Source organism: Notolabrus celidotus, chromosome 22 (genome assembly GCF_009762535.1).
Source record: "Notolabrus celidotus isolate fNotCel1 chromosome 22, fNotCel1.pri, whole genome shotgun sequence".
Lineage (NCBI taxonomy): Eukaryota > Metazoa > Chordata > Actinopteri > Labriformes > Labridae > Notolabrus > Notolabrus celidotus.
The window spans coordinates 14,503,861-14,528,662 of NC_048293.1; the positions used below are offsets into that span (position 1 = coordinate 14,503,861).

Sequence of the window (24,802 nt, forward strand, 5' to 3'; positions counted from 1 at the left end):
TTGAAGCAAGATGTTTTATAACATTACTTCTGTCGCTGAGCTCATCTCATTTGGTGTATGATCGAGTATAAGCAGTTAACTAGCACACATTGTGCTACTTAAAGTTTTTAAGACAGAAAAATTACTTGTTTTGTGCTCATTATATCTAAAAATACATAGGTGAAGCTTTTAAGTCATTCAGCAAAAACTTCAGTAAAGGTTATTTTATTTTGTTTCATGACGTTTTTATCTCAGTGTCAAAAAACAAATTGAAACACTACACTAAGAGATCTTATTCCAGTAAGTGTTAAATATAAACTCTTAAGGGTACAGAAACCTTTAACAGCACAGTAATATGGCCTGGCGGTTTAAGCGTGCACCCCATATATCAAGGCTATACTCCTCGGTGCAGAGGTTGCTGGTTCCCTACTTGCTGCCTGTCTTCCACCGCTCTCTACACCCTACATTTCCAGTCTCTCTTCTGCTGTCCTATCCAATAAAGGCAAAGACGCCCCAAAATAAAACTTAAAAAAAAGATGCCACTGAAAGAATAACTATCACCTATAAAATTCACATTAAATCATTGTAAAACCAAAACTAGCCATGATACATCAAGCAAAACATGAACATTTCTCAGTAACAACTTTATCATATAAGACAATTTTACATAAAAAACGTGTGCAAAATGTTGATCGAAGCATGATTGTCTGATCCTTCGTCTGATATGATCCATACGCCCTCGTATGTTGATCCAGTTAAAAAAAAATCCCGACATTTCCAGTAGGGATCCCTTACAGTCTTATGAGGACAAACTGACCCTCCAGAGTGCGACTCGATGCACAGCATCAATCGTGTTTAAAATCAGCAGTTTACGAAGCAAATACTCCCATGTGATCCTGATCATGGAGGCCATGACAGGAGAACACGTTACAGTTTGCATATAACACGCTCCTTCAACAGCGTCCAGTTACAGGAAATACTGGTCCACTATCAGGCAACACTTACAGTTAAATATTGCTTATAAGATTAATGGAGCACGATATTAACTATCAGAGGTGGTTGGTAGAAGCATGGGGAAAGATTCAGTTAAAAGTCAGTATCAGTTAAAGAGTGTGGTAAATTTTGGAGTCACTTTAGAGGCAACTGCACAGCATTAAAAAGACATGTGAAATACCTAAATTAAATTAAATAATACAATCTGCTTTTCATAAAGATGTTCTTTAAAGCATTGAAGTTCCAAGTGCATTCCCCTTGTGCATGATTAACTTGTGCTTCCTTTCAGATGAGCTAAGCTGCACTTGGGATTTCAGTGTGACTCTCTGGTGTTCATACCAAAGCATCATGTTATACAGTACATAAAAGTCTCAAAAAGGGATCTGCTCATTATGATTAAACATCTCAAGCTCACTCCTCACTGCAGCTTCCTCTAATGTGCACATGTACTGTATGTGCATCGATGCGTCAGTGTTTCTGTGCGTGAGGTAGTGTCTGTCCCCCTCAAAGCTTCACCTCAGTCAGGACTGCGGGTGGTGAGATGCCTCCTTCCACTTCAGCTGTTTTTTTCTGCAAAAACAGAAGAAGAAAATGCGATTTTATTGACAAGCAAATAAATAAGGTGACAAAAACAACAGTTCTTCACATAATTCATCAAGGAAACAGTAGCCCAGAATTTTCCTGCACATTACCGTGGTACATCACATCTAATTTGTCTTTGCAGTTGCTGCTGTCTGTTTAAAACATGAGCCAAATGATCTTTTTGAAAGTTTATCAAAGCAAAAACCGAGGACAAGAAGAAAACTTGTCTCTTTAAATACTAGTTTTATCGTCATTAATGGTTTTATATGAGGTTGAAATCCCAGGGTTGAAAAGTTTGAATACACAGCAGATATGTTTGAATATCTTTTTCATGAGACAAGAAAAGTCAAACACACAGTAGTTAGTAACCATTTGTAACAGTGACAACAGGTTCTGCAGAACTTTGTACTTGAGGTTATTTAATGTCAAATGCTACCATTGTATGAGTGTTTGAGTTTTTATGAGGTACAGTTTCACAGCTTCAAATAGTGTGTGCCCCTACCTTTGCAGGTGTGTGTTTTGGTTTTTGTGTTGTTGTGGGTTTGTGTCAAGACTGATGTTGCCAGGAGCAGCTGGATGCCGTGGCCCCGTAGTCCTGCACCGATGACACGGAGCCTGTAGGCTGGAACGATAGCTTGGGTGTCACACCTCTGAGGAGCCCAGAGGGGCCGCCTCATCATCCATAACACACCATCTCCACCACCACACTGCCTCCCCCAAACCCTGCACCTCAAGCTATCACTGCCTGCTACATGCAGTAAGGAGAATGTGGTCCTTTATTCAACCGTCATGCAGCAAATCATGCAAAGTATGATGTAACTTAAACATAAATGTATCTCTGGTTTGCGTTATCCTACATGATTTTCCCTGTCAAAGTTATTTTGTGTCTGTTTTGCATAATTTGTTAGTAATATATAAGAATGAAACAGAGCTGGCTAATTTATAACTCCAGTAAAGAGGTGGTGGTGGTGGTCTTTTTAAAATATCTTGGTTAAGTTCAGTTAGTTTGCATGATTCAGCTGCATTTTAACTGTTAGAATCAGAAGTTTATAGACAGAGAAAGGATGAAGAAAGACAGCAGAAGCTTGTCTCAAACAAGGTAACAAGTGAGCAGCAGAAGAGCCGCGATGAAGAGTAAGATTATATGCAAAATAAGATTTGTTATTGAAATGTATTGGTATTTATGAGCAGCTAGATGCCACTTGGTTTGTTTTTGTATCAATTTTAATCTGGGATATGTAATGTATATTTGAAATATTAACCAGATCTGTTTTGATGCACATCCCAGATTAAGTAGATACCTTTATTTTGTTTTATCTGTTAACAGTGGTCTGTAGTGAGTTATTATATTTTAAGTGACTTCTTAAATTGATTTTTAGAGTGTTGATCTGTTGGACAGCTCGCAACTGCTCATAAAGGTGTAACAAAGCTTCTCTAACAGAATTTGGTCTTTGTTGAACAGGATTGTTATTATGCCAGTGGCTGAGCTGTCCGACAGAGCAGAACTGTGCAAACAGCCTGTGAGTCTGGAGGATGTTTTTAGTGAGTTTAGAGGGAAAGTTTCAACCAGTGCAGCAGTGCAACCCCTGCATTCCCCAGTGTGCAAGCATGCAGCAGCGCGCTGCACAGTGAGGACTCTGCATTCAGCCAAGAGACAGGACGGCATCTCACACATTCCTTGTCCACAGGGATGTGAAGATCTCGCCTCTGACTTCATGTAGCCCACACAGATGTACTTACACTCGCTGTCTGCACCTCAACCTGCTGGTTGGCCTTCTGACGTCTGAGGTCTGATTTGATGAATCCTGTGATGAACACAGAGGAGGGAGAATATCCAGATGAATTAACAGAAAGTGGACTTTTGATGAAAACATAGAGATAGACGCTGTGTTATGTTACCTATATCTCAGTGTTGCCCCTGTGTTTCTGTTACAATATGTTTACAAAACAGATTTCCTATTTTCATGCAGCAAGATAGTCATACAGATTCACACCATAACTACATAAATAATATATATGATGTAGTTACGAGTGATGAGTTTTTATCTTGGAGAATATCAGCATCAGTAATCATGGTATGTGACCCTAGTCAATAAGTAAAATGCTTTAAATGTTAGAAAAAGGGAATCATTTGAGGATGCAGAATTAAAAAAGACAAGTCTTCATTTTTTTTAATTCTGCCTGTTTTAAATGATGATACATCATTTAGCCACTAGAGGGCAGCCTTATCCTTTAAAAAAGATAAGTGCATGCAAAACTTAATGAATGTAAATATTAAAACATTTTCCACATCCTCTTCGATAGAAAAGTTCCTTTCTGAGTGGCTCTTATGTGACATGCTCAAAGTTCATATGAGTTCAATGTTCACTGCTGTTTGGAACATATTTTAAGAGACTATGTTCTGAGAAAACAGAGGTACAGTTTATGTCTCACCTGTCATTACCGATCCTACTAGTAGAAAAATGCACAGGAAGATGTTTCCCGCTAAAGTTCCCCATTTATCCATGATCTTCCCCTGGGCGATGGTGAAAATGATTCCAAAGATCTGAAATAAGATTTTCAAAACATCTCTTATATCCTGTCAGAAGTTTAGCGTGTGCTTTTACGGTTAAAAATGCTTAAAAGAAATATGAATAAATAAATGCACACCTGAGCGGAACAGTTGAGGAGTCCTGATGAGGTTCCCTCTGATTCTGGATAAGTGAGCTCTACTGCAAATTCAAAGCCTAGAGGTAGATACCCTGTCATGAAGAAGCTGTGGACAAACAAACAGACAGACAGACAGACAGACAGACAGACAGACAGACAGACAGACAGACAGACAGACAGACAGACAGACAGACAGACAGAACCTTAGATTAGACAAAAGTGTTTTTATTTTGTCCAAGAACAGAAAAATCATGTCCATAAATGTGTAAGTAGTGCAAGTGTATACTATACAGGATGTGTCTGAGTTTCAGGGAATAAAAACAGACAGAGGATTTGCTATGGAAACCAGCTCTTGGCATAATCAGCTTACCACAAATAGCAACAATTGTCAGGACAAGGCATGTAGACTGGGAAATGAGAATGAGCATTAATTTCGCTTTGACAAAGCCGCACTGTACTGCCAGATGAGAAAATGCAAAGAACTAATAGCTGCACCGGAATGTCTTAAGGCATCATTAGCTGAACCTGAGCCCAGTGAAAAATCAAATGTGGCAGACAAGGTTCTATATAACCTCAAGATAAAGGTCTCATTTGATGTACCACAACAAAGGTTTTCTAAAGACACCTTTTTAAAGCAGTCAGTTTGAACTCACAAAAGGAAGCCCCTTTAACTGTAAGCTAACCAAGTTTTCATCGACCAGATCATTCATAATCTGTACCTTTTATATCTTTGTAAGGGTTGCTATTCTACTTCAATATTAAATTTGGCAAGAAACACTAAATACACATGTAGAGGATAAAATCAGCCAAGACTGCTTTGACACAGGAGCACAAAATCCACACAAACCAAAAGTTCCTTTGCTTTAAGAAACTTTAAGAATCATTTTTAAATAACAAATCAAAACAGTAAGAAGATTTTAAAAACTAAACTATGAGAGAGAACAACCATTTGCACATATCTATTGAATAACGGTAATTTTTAAGACATGGTTGTGATTTTTAGTACCTCTGTGATGGTAACTTACCCCAGAACTCCAGCCATGACAAACACCAACCACAGGTGACCCAGGTTGAGGGTGAAGGCGTAGACCAGCATCCCAATCAGAGAGAGGAGATAAATGCCCAGGGTTGTTTGTCTGAGTAGAGAGCAGAAGAAGAACATTAATGACACAGTTTAAAATCTGCAGTGACGGTAAAAGTAAGACGCATCTTAAGTGCTTGGAGTATTGAGTGTTGATATTGGATTACTCTAATAACTCTAAATGCGCCAAGTAATCGTAGGAATCTGGTTTGATCTGATTGGGTTTTAACATCAGTGATTGAGTCTTTACTGTGTTACAAGGCTTACTAGCTACATGCCTGGTAAAGCTGATCAGAACAAAGAAATCCTCTAACACATTTCATCAGAGAGCTTTTCTGTATTTTTTACAACACATTTTAATTGTTTCATGTCAGGGAGATAGAAAATATTGATACAGCAATATTTAAACCTCCTCACTTGTGTGTTTCAATTATCATATGGCTGGTGCCAAACAGTGATATTTCATACAAAATAATAATACAGCACTCTGAACAGTTGACTCACCGCCTCAATACTTCTTGTTTCCTCATGGTGGTGCTAATGACATTCATTTCTGCACTTTACTTTTCAGGGAGAATTTTGTACTCCTCAGTTAATCAGATAACATGATGTATCGTTATATGATTGTCTTGCAATTAATCAGTTGTTGCCTTTTCTATTAGTATAATCTTAAGGACAAATAGGTCTGTCTTTGTTATAGCAGGTATGTTTTTCTAGGTAGATCCCTCACTTAATGCTCATTCCTCAGCATCAAAAATATTCAGGAATCACTGTAGCCCCCTTGTCATAACTCAGGCCACCTGCACAAACAAGTTTACACTGGTGAAGCTGTCTCACGTCTAACCATGCGTGGAAAAATGTTGCAAATATTTTTGTTAATATAACGTAGTCCGTTTAGTCTCTCCCACGTGGGACAAAAGGAGTACTAGTGTCGACAACATAGATCTGGGCTTAAGTGCTAAAACAGCGAAGCATCCTAATGGCATGAAAGGAATCCGAGGACCAGGGTGTTTTTCTTCATGTTCCAGTTTGCATGCTAGATCGCTGAGCATCCATGACTCATAAAAACCTGCTGAAAACAAGTGGCGTCATACTGGTGAAAGAAGTAAAGGTACTGGAATAGCATTAATAGCCAGACACTAGCTGAAAATCTCAGGTTTTAAGATTGAATTATTTGTATTTCTCATGTTCAGTCGAGTGGAAAAAAGCCTAAGATGCGGCCCGAGAGGACCAGCAGAATAAAGCCTGTCACTTCAGATAAGCAGAGAGCGACATCAGATCTTAAACACAGCTCTGCTAGATTCTCATTTGTGCTTGCTTTGAACAAAAGCATTGATTTGCTCAGACATCTCCCTGTGAGCGGTCAGTCTACAAGATATCCATGCAAGTTTAACAGCACAACTAACACTTGAAGCAGCAAGACTGACTGACTGCTGGCCTTGAAGACTCAAAATCTTGTTGGACAAGTTTGCTACAAGATTTGGTATAACAAAAACTCTTAAATGACATGTAGCTAATTCATTAGATTTATTAACATGCTAGCTGTGTGGCTTTGTGGACAGTCAAACCATTTGGTCCAAGCTGAAATATCTTCACTCCTATTTGGTGGTGAGATACAGACTTGAATACAGAGTGTGAATCCAAATGGTGGAAAATGCATGACTTCTGCTTTATGCACACAATAAAGTTTACTTTAGTGGTTGTAAGTAAGAAGCTGTAAGACGATGTTAGCCTCAGCTGTACTGAGTGTTTAGTGGTAGTGAGTTAAAGTTAGCATGGTGGTCAAAAGTTCAGCTTGTATATTTTCACCACTTAGTTCTGTTAGCAATAATACGTGAATGCTAGCATAGTAACAGAGCATGTCATAGTGAGTTTTAACATGGTGAGCTAGCTTGACGCACTGCCATAGAAAGCCTATAACATTGCTTAAAGCCCTTCTTTTCTTCTGTTTTTTAAGAAAAGGGTGTTTGTTAGCAAGAAATATGAATTTGGCAGTTCCATAAAAATACAGAAGCAGATAACGTATAGAGTAATGTCTTTTACTGTACTGTGAGAGAGTTAGCATGCTAGTATGTCCATCACTGTATTGTGAGAGAGCATGTTACAGTGCTTTACAAAAGACCATAGCATTGCCAAAGGCTCTTCATATTTTTCAAAAGTTGGAAATACTATTAAAATATGGATGTCCAGTAATAAACATTAACAGATTTGTAAGATGTATTATTTGTACCTGGTCTTGATGATATTTTCAATCCACTTGGAAACAGGGAGGTATCCTTAGTTTATTCATGAATGAGGAATGTATTATTACACAGAGGTTTTGCTCTCTTTAATCTCTGTAAGTTCATTATAGTACAATAAGTTATATTCAAATTGGAGTCTCTTTTGTGTTTCCCTGAGGCTTTCAGATAACGTAGGGAGCCCAATCCACACACATTGATCTTTAGACCAACAAGCTACCTATCCTTTCTCAGTATGTATGAAAACATGTCTGTTTTGTTCTGAGTGGTGATTGCAAAAACAATGTAGCGAGTGTGGAAACTTTACTCTCTCCAAGTATGATTTGTGTTTGGTAGAAAAGGTGACACATTAATTTGGAGGGACTGAGATTCTTTGAAAGACAGAGAAGGTGTTCAGATCTGATGTGGTACCCGGCCTGCACTGATTTTTCCCCCCCTCTCCTTGCTGTTTTTGTTTTGTTTGTATTGTTGCTGTACAACTGTTCAAATTACGACACTGTTGATATTCTTATGGGGCATTTTGAGATGCTGAATCATACAGAATGCTCAAATAAAAACAACGTATTAAGAATAATTTCAATGTTTGTGAAGAAGGTGAGTAATCGAAGGGGACAACAGCGGTTTAACGAAGAAATAAAAGCATGGTTTTTTGTCCTCTCAGAGTGCATACATCAAAAGTAATCTGTATTCTATAGAAACATCTCACTTGTAGGTTTTGGTCTTGTCCAGCCAAATGCCACATATGAGGGACCCCACCATGCCAGCAACGACTATAGTCAGGCCAATTCTCCCAGCGTTCACCTCTTCACCCTTAGAGGAAAAAAAACATCAACATTTAAGTTTTAAGAATCATACAAGACGCTTTTTTGTACCTGCAGTTTAAGCTCTGTGTCATAACAATCATAACTCCTAGATCCCAGTTATCTGTGTCTGAGTCATTTTAATGCAAGCTTTAAAATTATCATTAAAAGAAGACCACACAAATGCATACATGCTGGGTCTATTCAGACAGAACATGTGACACAGGAGGGAAGGTGAGAAAAAGAACTAACTGGGACTCACAGGATAGTGTTCGATGATCATCCGATTCAACAGTGTGGAAACAGCATAGAAGCAGCCAACGTTCAGGCCTGTAGACAACAAAAACATTATTATGTGGTGGAAAGGATTTGCAATTACAAGCACAAGTCAGTCAGTACTTTCTAATATAGATTTACGTCTAAATGACATTTAAATCCACTAGCTCAAAAGTGAACATTCTCTTGTGCTCTAACATTATTGGCAATCATTCAAATTACATCATTAAATAGTGACCTTTGACTGAAAAAATGTGACAACTCAAAAGACCTTTAGATCAATGTTACACATAGGCAGCACACTGGGTGGGTGTCCATGTGTTTGTGACACATTCTGGTATCTGTATAACAGCTGATAGAGATGATAAGTTTCAAGAAAGGTGACTGAGTTGTCTATGTTAAGACTTCCAAATCTTTATTACCTTTCACCACAACATCCGAGTCTGGATAAGTCATGAAATAGATACAGATACAGTTTTCACAGACAGTGAAGTCACCTCCTCCTCCTATGTCTTCTTTTAAAAAACTTCTTCTTCACCTGGATGGAAAATGTCAAAACCTTCATTATCACTTATTGTTGTAATATTTTGTTTATTCTATCTCATTTTTGTAAATTCCTAATCTATTTTGTCACATCTTTCATGTTGTTGCTATTTATACTGTCAGAGATTAATTTGACCTTCCATAACATTAGTTTTTGGTCATTTGTGACACACTTTGAACTGCAATGTCCTCTCTGAAAGGTGACATTCAAACACAGCTTAATTTACTGACTGTTACATGGTTAGAATTGAAGAAATAAACAGGATACCAGTCACGACAGTGAAATAAAACTATAGTAATTGGGAATCATTTCCCATGCACAACCTCCCTCACTCATATTCATTAAATGGTTTCAACGAAAACTACTGAATTTGCATGAAATTATATTGTTAAATGTGTGCAAAGTGGGCATGCAAGTCTTCTGTTATGTCCACTAATGTGTCTCTTTCAATGCTGCCACTGCAAAGAATTGTGGGAAAACATTATGTACTGTATGGTCCAATGTTTTCTATGCTAAAGGAGAAAATAAAGAAAGCACCAAAGCACCTTTTCATATAATTTAAAGAACTTGAGCAGCTCTTATTATGGCCGCCACTTATGTACTTTCAGGTCATTTCACTCAGTTAAATTTTTTCCAGAGAAAGAAAGACTATCTGTCCACTGAAATAAGGTATGATCTGAATGTCACAATGATGTAATTAAGGAACTGTTATTACACAGGACTTTCTCTTCTGATATATTTTTGATATGCACCGACAGCACACTATAACAGGTATTTTGGGTGATTTTTTTATGATTACAACAAACTATAGCTAGAAAAGAAGCCTTGATATGGATGAATAAACTGTGATAACATGTTTTCTTAAAACAGTGATCTCAGGTGTTTATTGAAACCTTTTTTGGAGCAACATCTGAGGTCTCAAGGAGGTGAGGTGAGGTAATTCTGCTTTTTTCTGTCCTGGGGCCATTATGACTTCAATATCAATGGGTCTATCTCTTTCTTTTTTGCTTTTGTTTTGATGACTTTTGAGGGCTTTTTCAAGCCCTTATTTAAATAATAGGACAGTGGATTGAGTCAGAAACTGGGAAGTGGCAGGGGGGAAGTCATGGGACAAAGGGGCCATTTAGTCGAATTCAAACTTAGGCTACCTGCTTCGAGGACTATGAACACATGCCACGCAATTTAACCACTAAGCGTAACCAGGAACCCAGGTCTTGGATAGTTGGTTTTGAGAGTGTTTAAGTTAGTTATCAAAAAAATAGAATGCAGATTGGTCAGTTAGTGGCTCAAGATGAAAAGACCAAAGCAACAGGTATGGCCTCACCATAGCTGACCACCAGAAGCATGAAGGGTTTGTTGCGCAGCAGCCTCAGGATAGATGCCGTGTACGAGTACTCCTCGGGGGGGATGTTCCTTGCCTGAGCCTGGGCCTGTGTGGGAGGGATCTCTGGTCTCTCCTGGAACACTGGATAACAAACACAGACATATTTCATGAGATTACTTGTGTGTTAAGGATATAATCTGAGGGACAAAAGCATTCCTTTCATGTAGCTTGTTGTCATAAGCGTATGGCCTGTTCTCTGATCCGCCGGGGGAGACAAGGTGGAGGGATCCAATGGCTTGTGTGTTTCTATATCTCCTTCCTGCCTTGCAGTATTACTCTATAACTTCAGTTTTATTCCCTGTGTCTAAAAGATTTATATGCAGGGTTTTGACTCATACCAAATATTGTAAAGTCATTTTTTATGCATGTTATTGACTGGCCTTTATATCTAATCTGATGTATTTAACAGTATTACCACACCCTCAGTATCACATTAGAGTTGCCACAGTGTGACCTGCCCTAGATTGGGTCCTGCTCACAAAACAGTAGCTCAGTAAACATAATATAAATTAAAAACATATTGTTTTTGCTGTTAACTTAAAGTAAAAAAATATTGCGTTTGTCTAATTATGTTGGTAGGAGGACATTTTCTGGGTAAGAATTATTATATGGACACATTTCCATTCCTTCTAAATGTAGCAGCATTACATTATTATGATATGATACACTACGATGCATGACGAACGGATCCATTGAATTTTATTCGTCAACCTTGGTGCAAGATAACATTTCACATGTCTGTGTTGAAGCGTCACTAGATTTCTCTGACTGTCAGTTTCGGTCCTTCATAGTGTTGAAAGGAGGGTTTAGTCGAGCTGAGAGGGAAAAATGATTACATAAAACCCTTCCATGACTTCCTGACTACTTGCTTGTATTTCACATTGTGTCAAAACACATCCCATCTCAGGACGAACAATTACAGCAATCACTGCAGCTGCTCTTCTTGTGCTGAGCTGCGATGCTGTGGGGTTTTCAGTAGAAAGCACATTTCAGTGAGAATCAGCTTTCCCGCAGTGCTGCCTGAAAAGACAGGCAACCAAAGGGGAAGCTCTACCATTAGGAATGAATGGATCTGCTGACAAACAATGGACCATTATGAGGGAATAACCGTTTTCTAGAAATTATTACTACACAAACTGAAAAACACAACTGTGAGATAGAAAGGGACTTGCGGTTCGCTTTTATAGCACGGCTAGGCAAAGAACCCCGACAGCTTTCATCTACTTTGCGAGTCTGCGGATGAGAATAGTCAGCTCCACTTGCAAGCTTACCGATGATGACAAGGATGAAGATGAGGGTGGCCACTCCCGCACTGATGTAGAACATGATTCTGATGTGGTGCGCCAGCTCATCCATATCTTCTACATTAGGCACAAGGATGGGCGGGACCAGGAACCCAATGGCAATACCCATCTGTAGACCAGTAGCACAAAATATTCAAAACTTCTGCATTTCTGGCTGATAACTTTACACACACACACAAATAAACACACACATAGAAACAACAGGGAAGTCGGAAAGCATAATTTGAAATCCAAAAAGGGTAATATAAAGAAAGAGATAGGAAGCAATGGACTCAGTGAAAAGGTTTAAGTTTTAAAAGTTATTTAACTGCTTGTTCCAGGTGACTGACACAGTGATAATTACCTGGTTACCTCCCAATGTAAACACATCAGTATAGATGTTTGTTTATCAGATGTAGTCAAAATATACCAAAGATTACTCAGTCATATGTCAACAGCTAATGGTCGGTAAGTTTGGCATTGAAGAAAGTAAGCAACAAGGGAAACTGTCTGGCCTAGCTTTGTCCAACATCCAATGATCAGCACAACTGAATTTCAATCACACATAATCTATTTTTTGCTCAATTGGTTCCAAAACCAAATTATCAAAACATAAATTGAATGTGTTTTCCCAGGGAAATCAATTAATCAATCAATCTTTATTTAAATAGCACCAATTCACAACAAATATTCTATCAAGATGCTTTACAACCATAGCAGGTCTAGACCATACTCTATGTTAAATTACTAACAAAGACCCAACATCAAGACAGGATGAGGTCCAGTCCCAACTTACAGACCGAACTCAGTCTGATGTCATCTTAATCCAACATGAGCAGAGCACTTTGAAGCACTTAGCAAGTTAAAGCAGCAAGGAAAAACTTCCTTTGAACAGGCAGAAACAGGGCTCGAAATATCCAGCTACTAGCTAGCAGCTGTCGCCAACCACCAGGTGAATTAACTGTTGGTGTTGGAGCAGCGAGCCGTTTCCAATCTGTATGCTAACCAAACTGACCAGCTGCAGTTTGTCAATATTTATTACCTGGCTGTGATTGGTCCAAAACTCTAACAACCGTGTTTGATTATCAACAAAAGTGACACCATAGGGCAACCAGATCACTTACATCATATCATATCAATCCATGGAAAGGAGTCTGGCACATTTCATGCCTGCCTGTTGCCACTGAGTCAAAAATGACAGTTTCATTTAGCATTCCAAATCGGTAAACATTGAGGTTTCCATTTTATTTTCAAATCAATAAAATCATCTTTAAATCAATAGTTTGAGTCAGCTTGTGTGTGTCTTTAGTTAGTAGCCGGGTGATAGGGATAATGTGTGGTGAACAGGTGGTTAGGCAAATTAGAATCTGTGCAGTGTGACGTGGAATGCTCACCCTGTCAAGATTCTAATTTGCATAGCCACCAGTTCAATACAAATCACCTCTTTACATGTATGAGAGTGGTAGCAGCTGTTTGATCTAACTCTCCACCAGAACAAATAAAAATCTAATTTTACAGTCAGTGCTGAGATGGGATTAATGGATGGGAACTAAACTTCATAAATGTTAATACCACATGAGCAATGCCAACTCCCTCAGCTTCCTACAGCCTCAAGAACATCCCAAAGGGGACGCCAGCCGCGGTCCCTCCTCACTGGGGGAAAGTGAAGAGAAGGAAGAGGGCAAAAGGTGACAACACGTTCCTCAAGGAGGAACAGACCTATGAACAATGTTGGAGGTGTTTGACACAGAAATACATCAGACCATTTGAGTACTCTAGGTATACCTGTGAGACTACAGCCTACAGACACACTTGAGACTTTGAGATATTGACATTCTTGTGCATTATGGATGAGTGTAGTGAGTTCACTGCTCAAAAAAAAAGCAACAGAAGCTTATTCTGGCCTCCTATGAAGTTACTTTTGGCACACAAACCCTTACTCTGTTTGAACTTCAAAGTGTGACAGGCCTTTATGGAAATCCTTCCTATTTACTTCTAATATGAACTACATCTAAACATCCAAGAGGATGTATAAAGTACTTTAGCCCACAAAACTGGGAAGTATCTGGTTCATGGGCTTGAGCCAAAGGAATAAAGTCATGTTGAGCAAGTCAACATCATCAACAATGTGTTCCTTGATCTCAAACAGCAGGGCACAGAATTAGGCACAAAACAAGAACATGTGCGACAATGACCGGTATGCAGTGTTTGCTCTATGGCAGGTGAGAGAGGACAAACTTCAAATGAAGGGAAAACACTTTCCAGGTTATCAAACAGTTACAGAGGATTTACGATTATGGCATGATCACAAGGAATCCATATATATATATAGACCTACCCTTGTACATTGGCTGTTTTTATTGGCTTGCATGGGGAGAACACTTTCGTCTGTCACTCTACTGCAACATTTCATTTTCACCTGAAGCAAAACTGTAATGAGCCTCTAAGTTTATAAAGTCACTCTGGGTTTAAAACTGCCTGAAGCTTCAAATGACTAAGCAAGTTAATTAAATATTCTGTGTAAGAACAGTGTTCTCAACATACTAGAAACAACATCATAGAGCATCTTCCTTTCCTTAATTAGGTACAGGTCTAGTCGCATCCACTAACATTACATCATGACAGTTTGGGAAAGTCTTTATTTTCACACATGTTGCATGTTTACTTTGCAAGCAGGGTTAATAAAAAAAGACAGAGTTTGATTCCAACTTTTTTACTTAGTTTGAACATTGGTACATTCTCATTTTAAATTAATTTTCTTTTACTTTTCTGCTCAAATCGAGCTTTAAAAACAGATTATTTTCAATAAGGGGCAGGGGCCAAGTCCCAAATTATGATTGGCTATTTGTATAGAGGCAGGACTTATGTAAGAGGCAGGACTTATGCTGAAAGTAACTATTTGGGCTGTGTTTCAGCAGCTTTCCTTCCAAAACTATATGCCAGATTTCCCTGTGTTTGAACGTTCAACTGAGAGTTTAGATACATCTTTGTGCTTCCTTTGAGAATTAAGCTTAGAAGATTTAAATGCTGCCACTCTTTTGTGTTGCATTTTTTAATACTTAAATGTCGGTGACAAATGCTACATTCAAATTCATGCTAGTTTTCCGTGGCTACCAACCCTAGCTTTAAGAGATATCCCAAAACTAAAAATATATTCTATAACAAATTGTGACTTATTTGCAGGCTGGCTGATATCCACCAACAGGGCTGATACCGATACATGGCTGATCCATCCAGCCTATATTGTATGCATGTTTATCTTAGTGCTTAGTTCTGCAAGATGTTCATCCTGAAGTTGACAACATAAGCTGGACACCTTAAGCCTCCACCAGCAGAGCGATTCAAGATCAACCTGGTGATTCAGGAAAAAGACTGAAAACAGAATTCAAAGGAACAGGTAGAATCAAGGTGGTACACACTGACATGCAGTAACTGGCCTGGTTTTAACACACTCACATTCAGGTTAATCGTAAAGTGATGAAGATGCACTTTCTTTCACTCTCTCTCACCAAGAAGTTTGCAACACCACACCTTTGATAACATGTTGAGCCTCACAGGTAAGCAGTAACACACCTGATTTCCCAGAACTCCAATGGAGCAGGCAGTGGACACCTCCTGCTTCCCAAACCACAGGGATGCAAGTCTGGATGGGATCCCTAGGATAAAAACAGTGGCTACTGAGCACACAAACTGTCCGAAGAAGGTCATGGCGAACATGCTGGGGTGGGCTGTGCTCGTCTTGATCCAGGCCCCGATGCAGTTGAAGGCCGAGCCCACCACCACCACGTCCCTCATGCCCCGGTTGTCGAGCAGCCACATGACTGGCAGGATGAGGGGAATATAGGTGAGGAAGTAGATCATGGAAAGCCAGTCGATGGCCAGGGTGCCAATGCTGTAGAAGCGCATGAAGATGTTGCTGATGATGCTGTACTGCAGCCACATGAAGGAGTTGCTCATGGAGTAGGCGCTGAAGATGAAGAGCATGACCCAACGTCTCTTGTACAGTTTGGTCTCCATCAGAGGGAAGAGCTGTGAGGAGTCCAGGACTGAAGTCTCTGAACTGTCCTGTAGGGGAAGCTCAGTATATTCTCCCAAACTGGTTCTCTCTTTCCTTGTTGTCCAATCATTGTCTCCGGATTTAACAGAACCGTCCATCCACTCATGAGAGAATTCATCCTGAGAGCTCATGTTGAAACGCCCTTTTCTCTCCAGCCGTCTCCTAACTGCTGCGAGGAAGAGCAAACATTTTCTCCTTGTGTGTGCGTCCTTTTAACACCGTAGCAGTTTACCTGACAAGCCCCTCCCACCCAGCAGGTATTTCCTACATGCTGATCAAAAGCAAGCGCTCCTGCTGTGCTTTAAGTGGAGATCACTGCTAATTACTCCTTCTGAGTGGATCTGGGGTGCAGTTTCAAATATAATGAGTGTTGTTGGAAAGCCAGCAGCCACATACCTGACTGACTCCGCTGGTGTCAACACTCGCCTGCCTGTTCTGTCATTTAACACCTCTTCAGTCATGTGATGAGTCTCTTTATGTGAGTTATACTCCTCCTTCAAGCTTATGTCGCGGATTCAAGCAGCACCTGAAAGCAGTTTAGGAATGCCAGACTAAGATGGGACGGTCAATGACATTAACTTGATTTTATTGCTAAGCTAGGCACATGACAGGCACACACTCTTATAGAGGTGTACAAAGAAGCTAAAGTCCATTTAGCAAAAACTGCTTGTTTATCAGAAAACAGACCAAGTGTCAAACTGTAGAGGACGGATGAATCGTCACGTCGTCTTTCTTTTGTTGCGTGTGAAACTAGAGCTTGCCTGAGTGGTTGGCAAACACAATGCAAAGCAAAACTGTGAAGGAGCTGCATTTGACGCCACATGCAAACAAGTAAAATGTTGTATCAGAATCTGCAGTGAAGCTTGTTTTTACTACACTATAGAGAAGGTTCTTCATTTGTGTGCTCATGCATGGCAACAGAGCGGAAGTATGCTTCTGTGCTCAAACACAAGTTGACAATATCCAACTGTTCAAAGAGCAGTTATTAAAGTAGAGTGTTTGTGGTTCATTAATTGGATTTTCTTGCCCAATCACTTCATATCACATCATTTGTCTTTGGCAATAAAATACTGGCAGAGATAAGGCTGGTTGTTTATAAAAAGTCAGGTTACATTCACAGTAGCACACCTTCTGCTCTTTTGGTTTTGTAGTCACTGCTCTGTGCTGAAAATGTTGGGCGTTAGACAAAACTTGCATTTGAATCTGACCGAGTGAAATTTTTTTATAGTTCAGTTGTCTCATAGCTCCAAAATAGCTACAAAGCGCACCCTTGGAATTTTCAAAAAGGGGTCCTCGAGCAGTTTAGTTTGATGCCATAAAACAGATTTTATATCTCTTTTACAAAGGGCTCATTCTGCTCCAAATTTAACATGCAGTCAGTGTGAGAGGGAAAGAGGCAATGCTAACGCTTCTATACAATGTTCAATCCGCTCCATATTTCACAGGTTGGATGACAACCTTATCCTGAAGAGATCTACATGGACATTTTTCTCAATGCCATAGTGCCACCTTCTGAAGCAAGCTGTATTATCCTTTCATCTACAGCGTTCAATTGACCCCAAATTTGACACATCTGACAACAGACTGTCAACAACACATAATAATTTTGTTACAATCCTAGTGCCAGGCACTGGTAAACACCAGTTATACCACTCATGTGTAGTGTTCAATACTATCAATGTGTGCTGGCAGTGTTAACGAAACTAAATTTAGGTCATGGTGATAACCAAGTAGTGGTCGTGGCTGCTGCACATCCCAAAGTGCACAAACGTGCGAGGGCCCATTCATCACTGCTTGTGGCTTTAGATATGAATATTCTTTGTAATTTATTTTTTTTATTGTGAAAGAAATATCAGTCAGATTGTTGCTGTCATTCACCATTTTAGGAACAGGGACTAATTTGAACTCTACTTTGTTTGAAAGTTAACATCTGTGATTACTTTATGGTCTTGAGCATGTCAGCAGCATTACTGCTTTTTAACTATGAAAATGTACTGCTTTTGAAGGATTCTGTGTATTTATGAACAAATTAAATGTTTTCTCAGCCGGTTACTGTAATAGTCTTACACACACAGTCAGCAGCCAAATAAAGACAATTACAAAGTCAGCCTACTATCACCTTAAGAATATATCCAGGATTAAAGGACTTATGTCTCAGCAGGATGCAGAAAAACTGGTCCATGCATTTATCTTTAGCAGACTAGACTACTGTAAGGGGGTCTTTACAGGACTCCCTAAAAAGTCCATCAGACGGCTGCAGCTCATACAGAATGCTGCTGCTCGAGTCCTAACAAGGACCAAAAAAGTAGACCACATCGCTCCAGTTCTTAGATCTCTACACTGGCTTCCTGTCTGTCAGAGAATAGACTTTACAATCCTACTGATGGTTTATAAAGCACTGAATGGTTTAGGCCCAAAATACATTGCTGATCTGCTGCTACTTTATGAACCACCTCGACCTCTGAGGTCATCAGGTACTGGTCTGCTTTCAGTCCCTAGAGTCAGAATGAAACATGGTGAAGCAGCGTTTAGTCATTATGCACCACATATCTGGAACACACTCCCTGAAAGCTGCAGGTCTGCTCCAACTCTCACCTCTTTTAAATCAAAGATTAAGACTTTTTTATTTGCCACTGCCTTCCTATCTTAGCTCATTTTAACTCACTTTAAATTTTAATTTTAATGTAATTTCTAATATATTTCAAATTTTCATTTTCTTTTCTGTTATATTTGTGATTTTAATCATGTTCTTTTATGCCTGTCTGAATGTCTCCAATGATTTTAATGTTTTAATGTAAAGCACATTGAGTTGCCCTCGTGTATGAAATGCGCTATACAAACAAAGCTGCCTTGCCTTGTTTTACAATAGGCTTACATCCTATAAGAAAATTACAAATGCAGGACAGTATTGCCCCCACTGCCAGTAGCCTCCTGCTAAACCGCATCTGCTTACATGGAGGGGACTCATGAATGGAAGGAGTGAAGGGCAGAAAAGGAGAACCAAAACGCTCTCATGATAGTTCTGAAACTGCAACCCCCAATGCACGTCGTGTTTACTATTCTCAGAAGTCTTTAGGGAAATACTCAGCAGCCACTTACAAAACATCGGAGGAAGTGGGGCAATCGCTTTCTTCGCCTTATTTCCACAACAACAGCGCAATAAAACGCGTAACTCCATGCTCTTAAAACTCAAAATCCAAAATCACTGTCGCTATCCCAGGCTGTAAGTTCCCTCACTATCATATTACGCTTCCTGAAAGTCACTCGAGTTGTAAACATGGCTTCAAACCCCAACACTCTACGAACCTCAGTGAACCTTTCCGCACAAACAAGTAAAACTGTAACAGATCAGTCAGATTACTATACCTGGAGCACGGCAGCATTGATTTACTACGAAACACCGACATTACGCACGGTCCCAGCAAACGATGACGAAATGTGACACGTCAGTTCCCACTGAGGTGACAGCCCAAAAACAAACAGGCAGGATTTATAGATTTAGGAATTCGTTTCCCAGTTTTACACGGAATACACGTGAAAGTATCTTCTTAAAATGTTGGGTTTGATTAAAGTTTTATTTTCATTCTTAATAGTTTTTTTTATTTTTTTATTTTTTTATTATCTACTTCAAATGTTGTCACTTTTATTCCACTTTATTTATTTATGTACTTATTTATTTATTTTAAGCCACAGCATCTTAAAGCTGCTGTGAGGAACTTTTGTTTTGTATCAATTCTGGCGCCCCTTGTGGACAAAGTGATACCTCTTATATCTTGTCCTATACATGCAAAAAGTAGTGTTTTCAACAAAAACCTCATCCGTTTGTCTTTTAACAGTCAACTTTATCAGGCAATGTGATTATTTTCCATGAAACTGTCAAATAAAGGCAGTTTCTGAAGCGAGATGTCCATCATCTGGTCTGACACCCACCCCCTCAGGGCGGTTTCAGGCATTAAAAATGACAACAGAGAAGGTGTCAGTGTTGCTGCTGATGATTGTGTTTGCTATTGAAGGTCATAAAGAGGCATCAGTATCATTTTCAGTCTGTTTCTCAGCCAGTTCAAAACTCCTCACAGGGCCTTTAAGTTATTTTAATTGTTTAATATTTTAGTGTTTTATTATCTTAGAAATGTATTTTACTTTGGTGATTTTAATTTCCTGTTTTGAGTTTTAACATCTAACTTTACCTCCAGTGTTTCCTCATTAAGATATCATGAGAGCGTTTCCTCAGTTAATTCAGCAACTTCTTTTTATTTTTTATTTATTTATTTAATTTTTATTGTTTTTATTACTATTGTTGCATATTGTGTTCTTAACCTTAGGATTGTGGGGTGGGTTTGGGGTCGGGGCTGGGGGTGGGATCTTTTTCTTAATTTATTCTATTTTAAGTTGTTTTTATGTACAGCACTTTGTGTTACAATGTTGTTGTATGAAAAGCGCTTTTTAAATAAAGTCTGATTGGTTGATTGATTGATAATGTGTAACTAGTCTGCGTGGTATATTAAAGTAAATGTGTTGTTGTTTTAAACACCAATAGCAAGTATCAGGAATAGAAACGTGAGAAGAGATATCATTTTTTATTTTATGTAATTATTGTTTTTGAGCACTGATCAAATTAGGGTAAATTGCATGTCTTTCGTATATAAATAAAAGTATGTTTAGGCATGCCTGAGGTACAGTGGATAGCAAAAGTCTACACCCCTGTTAAAATGCCAGGTTTTGTGATGTAAAAATATTAGACCAAGATAAATCATGTCAGAACTTTTTCCACCTTTAATATGACCTATAACATGAACAATTCAATTGAAAAAAAAGGAAACATTTTAGGGGGAAGAATAAAAAAATTAAAAACAAAATAATGTGGGAGGATGTGTAGGAGTCTATTAGCATGGCTCATCTTGACATGGTCATATTTGCCCATTCTTCTTCACAAAAAAGCTCCAAATCCACCAGATAGTGAGGTCATCTCCTGTGCACAGCCCTCTTCAGATCACCCCACAGATATTCAAATGGATTCAGGTCTGGACTCTGGCTGGGCCATTCCAAAACTTTAATCTTCTTCTGGTGAAGCCATGCTTTTGTTGATTTGGATGTATGCTTTGGTTCGTTGTCATGTTGAAAGGTGAAATTCCTCTTCATCTTCATCTTTCTATCGGAGGCCTGGAGGTTTTGTGCCAAATTTGACTGGTGTTTGTAACTGTTCATACTTCCCTCCACCTTGACTAAGGCCCCGGTTCCAGCTGAAGAAAAACAGCCCCAAAGCATAATGCTGCCCCCACCATGCTTCTCTGTGGGTCTGGTGTTCTTTATGTGATGTGCAGTGTTGTTTTTATGCCAAACATACCCTTTGGAATTATGGCCAAAGAGTTCAACCTTGGTTTCATCAGACCTTAAAACATTTGCCACATGCTTTTGGGAGACTTCATATATGTTTTGGAAAAATTTTGCCAAGCTTGGATGTTTTTCTTCATTAAAAAAGGCTTCTGTCTTGCAACCCTATCCATAACCGAAACATATGAATAATACAAGAGAAAATTCTACTTAAGCATTGGTCCAACAGTGTCAAAATCCTTTACTCAGTCATGCTAAAGACTCAATTTATTAAATCAAATCAATCCACATAAAGGAGTCCAACACATCCCACCTGAGCCTGTTGATACTATAGCAAAAAAGTTAATCTCAGGCTGGTCTTAAGAAGAGGCAAACAATGACAGTCACCAGGAGTACATGCCAGGCTGTATAAGCTGTAGGGACAATATAACAGTGTTGAAAGTTGTGAAATTTGCCTTGTGTAGGTTCAAAGGAGTGTCAACTGCACAACTCTTTGAGTAAGGAGAGTTGAAAGAGGACAGAAACACAAATACTCCTGCAGAACTCCTGTTCATCTTGTCTGATAGAAATGTTCAGTGTACCATGAATTATAAAAAATAAGCAGGCTTAAGTGTTAACTTGACTGTGAATTGAAACATTCATTGAAGTGTTAGCTCATTCTGTTAGATGTATACAAAACATTTAAAATCAATACAACCATCTTTAAATCAATGTTTTGTGTCTGTAGTCAGTAGCTGGGTAATAAGTAGGGTTATTTATAATGAGTGGGTATTTATGGGGATTAGAATCCCAGCAGGGTGAGCCTGACTCTTGCTTATTATAAATAATGTTCAAACACTATCAGAGGCCATTTTTTTCTGCAGAGCTTGTATCCTGTAAAGCACATTTTACAGTTAATCCCTTTGTACTTTGGCCTCTGATGTTTTTGGATACAGAGTTTGTACCACTACTCACTGAATGTTTTATTTACTTGTGTGCTTAAGTTAAAGATCTAAGTACTTCTTTAATCACTGATACATGTTGTCTTTAGCCTGATCAGGAAGTCAGTGAAATGCTTTAATAAAACCACCTGACATCAGCAAACACACAAGGGAAATCCATGAACCCTGATAAGCTTTGTCAGTGCAAGCACTGTGAATGAGTATGCAGATAAGCTTTAACACGTTAGCACAAACACATGTAGTCTCACTACAGCAGACTACAGGCAACAAAAGTAATAGTAGAAAGAAGCGGGAGAAGGATCTTATATTCGTACCAAGTCAGAGAGTGGTCAACGGTATTTCCAATATCAAATAAAATATTGACATAAAGGAATGCCGGTATAAAATTCTCCATATGGATACAATGCACACCTCAATTTCTAAATAAATGTAGCCTGTATCTCCCCTCTGTAAAAATGTCAGAAATAGCTGAGAATTTATTTCACTTCATATTACAATGACTGTGAAGGATTACATAACCAAAGGCAGATATCTAATAAAGAGTGCATACAGAGCGTTATAACCTAACCCATGTACAGCTCAGGACCTTAAACTGAAACTATCTGGCTCTACTTTACTAGTAGACTATCCTGAACCAATAAATCTCCCAAAAGTAAGGTCCGACAAGGACCTCCAGAGATTTTGAGGGGTCAACCTTGATAAGGAATTACACATATATTCTTTAAATCAGATGAAAAGTACAGGTGTCTCGTCCAGGTTTAGACAAGACTTAAGCCCACTGATAACCACAAGTACAGATTATTTACCTTTTAGCCCATTTTTTTCATGGACTTTCATTAATTAGGACTTTGCTGAAGACTTTGTCTCAAATATCACCAAACGGACACAGGCAAGTCCTGCCTATGTGTGCATCAGAAGGAACCTGTTGACTGTATTAAATACATAATCTGGGGCTACTGTTTATTAGCATCATAATACTAGATGGTTTCTGCATCTCTCTACATGGGTTGGGGGATGGGGGTCAGTTGGGGCCCAACAGAAAATATTTGCCCAAGGCCCCCTAAGAGGTTAACCCAGCCGTGGGATTAGATCTACTTAATGCTAATCTGATGAAATATGGAATTGATTTTATTCCTCTTGGGTTATCTCGAACAAACCACATCTAACAGATAAGAGAAGTCAAGACAACTCACCTGATTTCCAAAAACTCCAATGGAGCAAGCGGTGGAAACTTCATCCGCGCCGAACCAGTCAGACGCCAGGCGAGAAGGCATCCCCAGGATGAAGACCTGGGCGAGGGAACTTGCAAACTGCCCCAGCATGGTCACCCAGAACAGGTGGGGCTGTGCGCTGGCCACCTTGATCCACGTCCCGGCGCAGTTTAACGCGTTGGCCAGCAGTGCCATGATCCGGAGCCCCTTCTTATCCAGCAGCCAGGTGACCGGGAAGATAAAAGGGATGTAGGTGAGCATGAAGATCATGGACAGCCAGTCTATAGCGAAGGCGTCTACGTTGTAGAACTTCGTCAAGATGTTGCTGATGATCCCGTACTGGATCCATTGGTACGCGTTGCTCAGAGAGTAGGAGCTGAACAGGAGTACGATCATCCAGCGCTTCTTGTACAGACGCGTTTCCAGTGCGGGGCTGCTGCTGTCTCCGTTTGGGATGATACTGCATTCAATGTTCTCTACTGCGTCTGGATCCTTCGTTTCCAAATGTGGACTGTTATCTTCAGACTCCTGTGCGTTCTCATTCAGTGACAGCCGCGTAATATCTCCCATTTTCTGCTCCATTGTAAAGTAGAAAGAGAAGTCCTCTACCACTACCCTAACTTACTTCAACTGTCTTTAAAAGAAGAAAATAAAACTCTTCTGCCTCATGTGACAGTTCAAAAATCATTCAGGTGTCAGAAATATTGGTTTCCTTTGCCTTTGTCAGAGGACTGAGGTAACTTCAGGTTTATCAAGTGCTTGCTTTATTCTAAAGGACTGACCTGCTCTCCAGAAGTTCATTTAATACTCATGCTGTGAGAGAAATCCCCTTTCAACATGTAGATATGAGGTGATGGCTTTTACTCCACCCAGCTGTTGGGATAAGACATGACAGCAAAGGACAATCTCATATATGAGTCAACACAGACAAGACAAACTGCAGCCAGCCCACAAAACAAACTCATATAGGATACAAAAGTTAACGTTGCTTTTTTTCATTTCCTCTCCTTTAATGTCTAAGTATGAGATATTAGCACTATTGTAATACTCCAACATATTCTCAAGTCTAATAAGGTTTCCATCAGGCTATCGCTCTAGTTTCTCTTGCTTCAGTAATCCTAGTTAATCTGAGACTTAAATCCTTAGAAACAATGAGTGCCTTGCTAACTTTGTGGATTACAAGCTTCTGTTATATAGGCTACTTATACTGTATTTCAAAATAAGTGTGTTAAATGTTAAATCTGAGCTCAACTAAATTTGATTACACTACACTGTAAAGCCTTATTTGATTTTGAAGCTAGAAAAGGAAAGGCATGGTCACATTTCAATGACATAATGTAACACTTTAAGATTACCTCACAATTTGAAAAACACAGAAGGTATGTGTTATAACTTAAGAGGGAAGTTAAGATTAAAGATGGTGAGTGTTCGTACCACAAGGAAAAGCTTTC

The 24,802-nt window shown here is 39.2% G+C and overlaps 1 protein-coding gene across 5 annotated transcripts; it reads right to left on the bottom strand.

Moving 5' to 3' along the window:
- Window positions 1–188: 188 nt before the first annotated feature.
- flvcr2a (FLVCR heme transporter 2a) lies at window positions 189–24,164 on the bottom strand. Of its 5 annotated transcripts, none has more exons than XM_034675730.1 (12): window positions 19,235–19,318; window positions 15,385–16,034; window positions 11,800–11,941; window positions 10,469–10,609; window positions 8,587–8,654; window positions 8,231–8,334; window positions 5,229–5,339; window positions 4,204–4,309; window positions 3,988–4,099; window positions 3,295–3,359; window positions 2,057–2,176; window positions 609–1,542 (listed from the first exon to the last, which is right to left on the bottom strand). In XM_034675730.1, exons 2-11 carry the CDS (start codon window positions 15,997–15,999, stop codon window positions 2,102–2,104), a joined length of 1,539 nt encoding a protein of 512 aa, XP_034531621.1. In that variant the 5' UTR covers window positions 16,000–16,034; window positions 19,235–19,318; the 3' UTR covers window positions 609–1,542; window positions 2,057–2,101. The 5 variants fall into 5 exon arrangements, with proteins under 5 accessions (XP_034531622.1, XP_034531621.1, XP_034531619.1 ...); XM_034675728.1 differs by having other exon boundaries at window positions 15,385–16,037; XM_034675731.1 differs by lacking the exon at window positions 2,057–2,176 and having other exon boundaries at window positions 189–1,542; window positions 15,385–16,394; window positions 19,235–19,317.
- Between the last annotated feature and the right edge of the window lie 638 nt (window positions 24,165–24,802).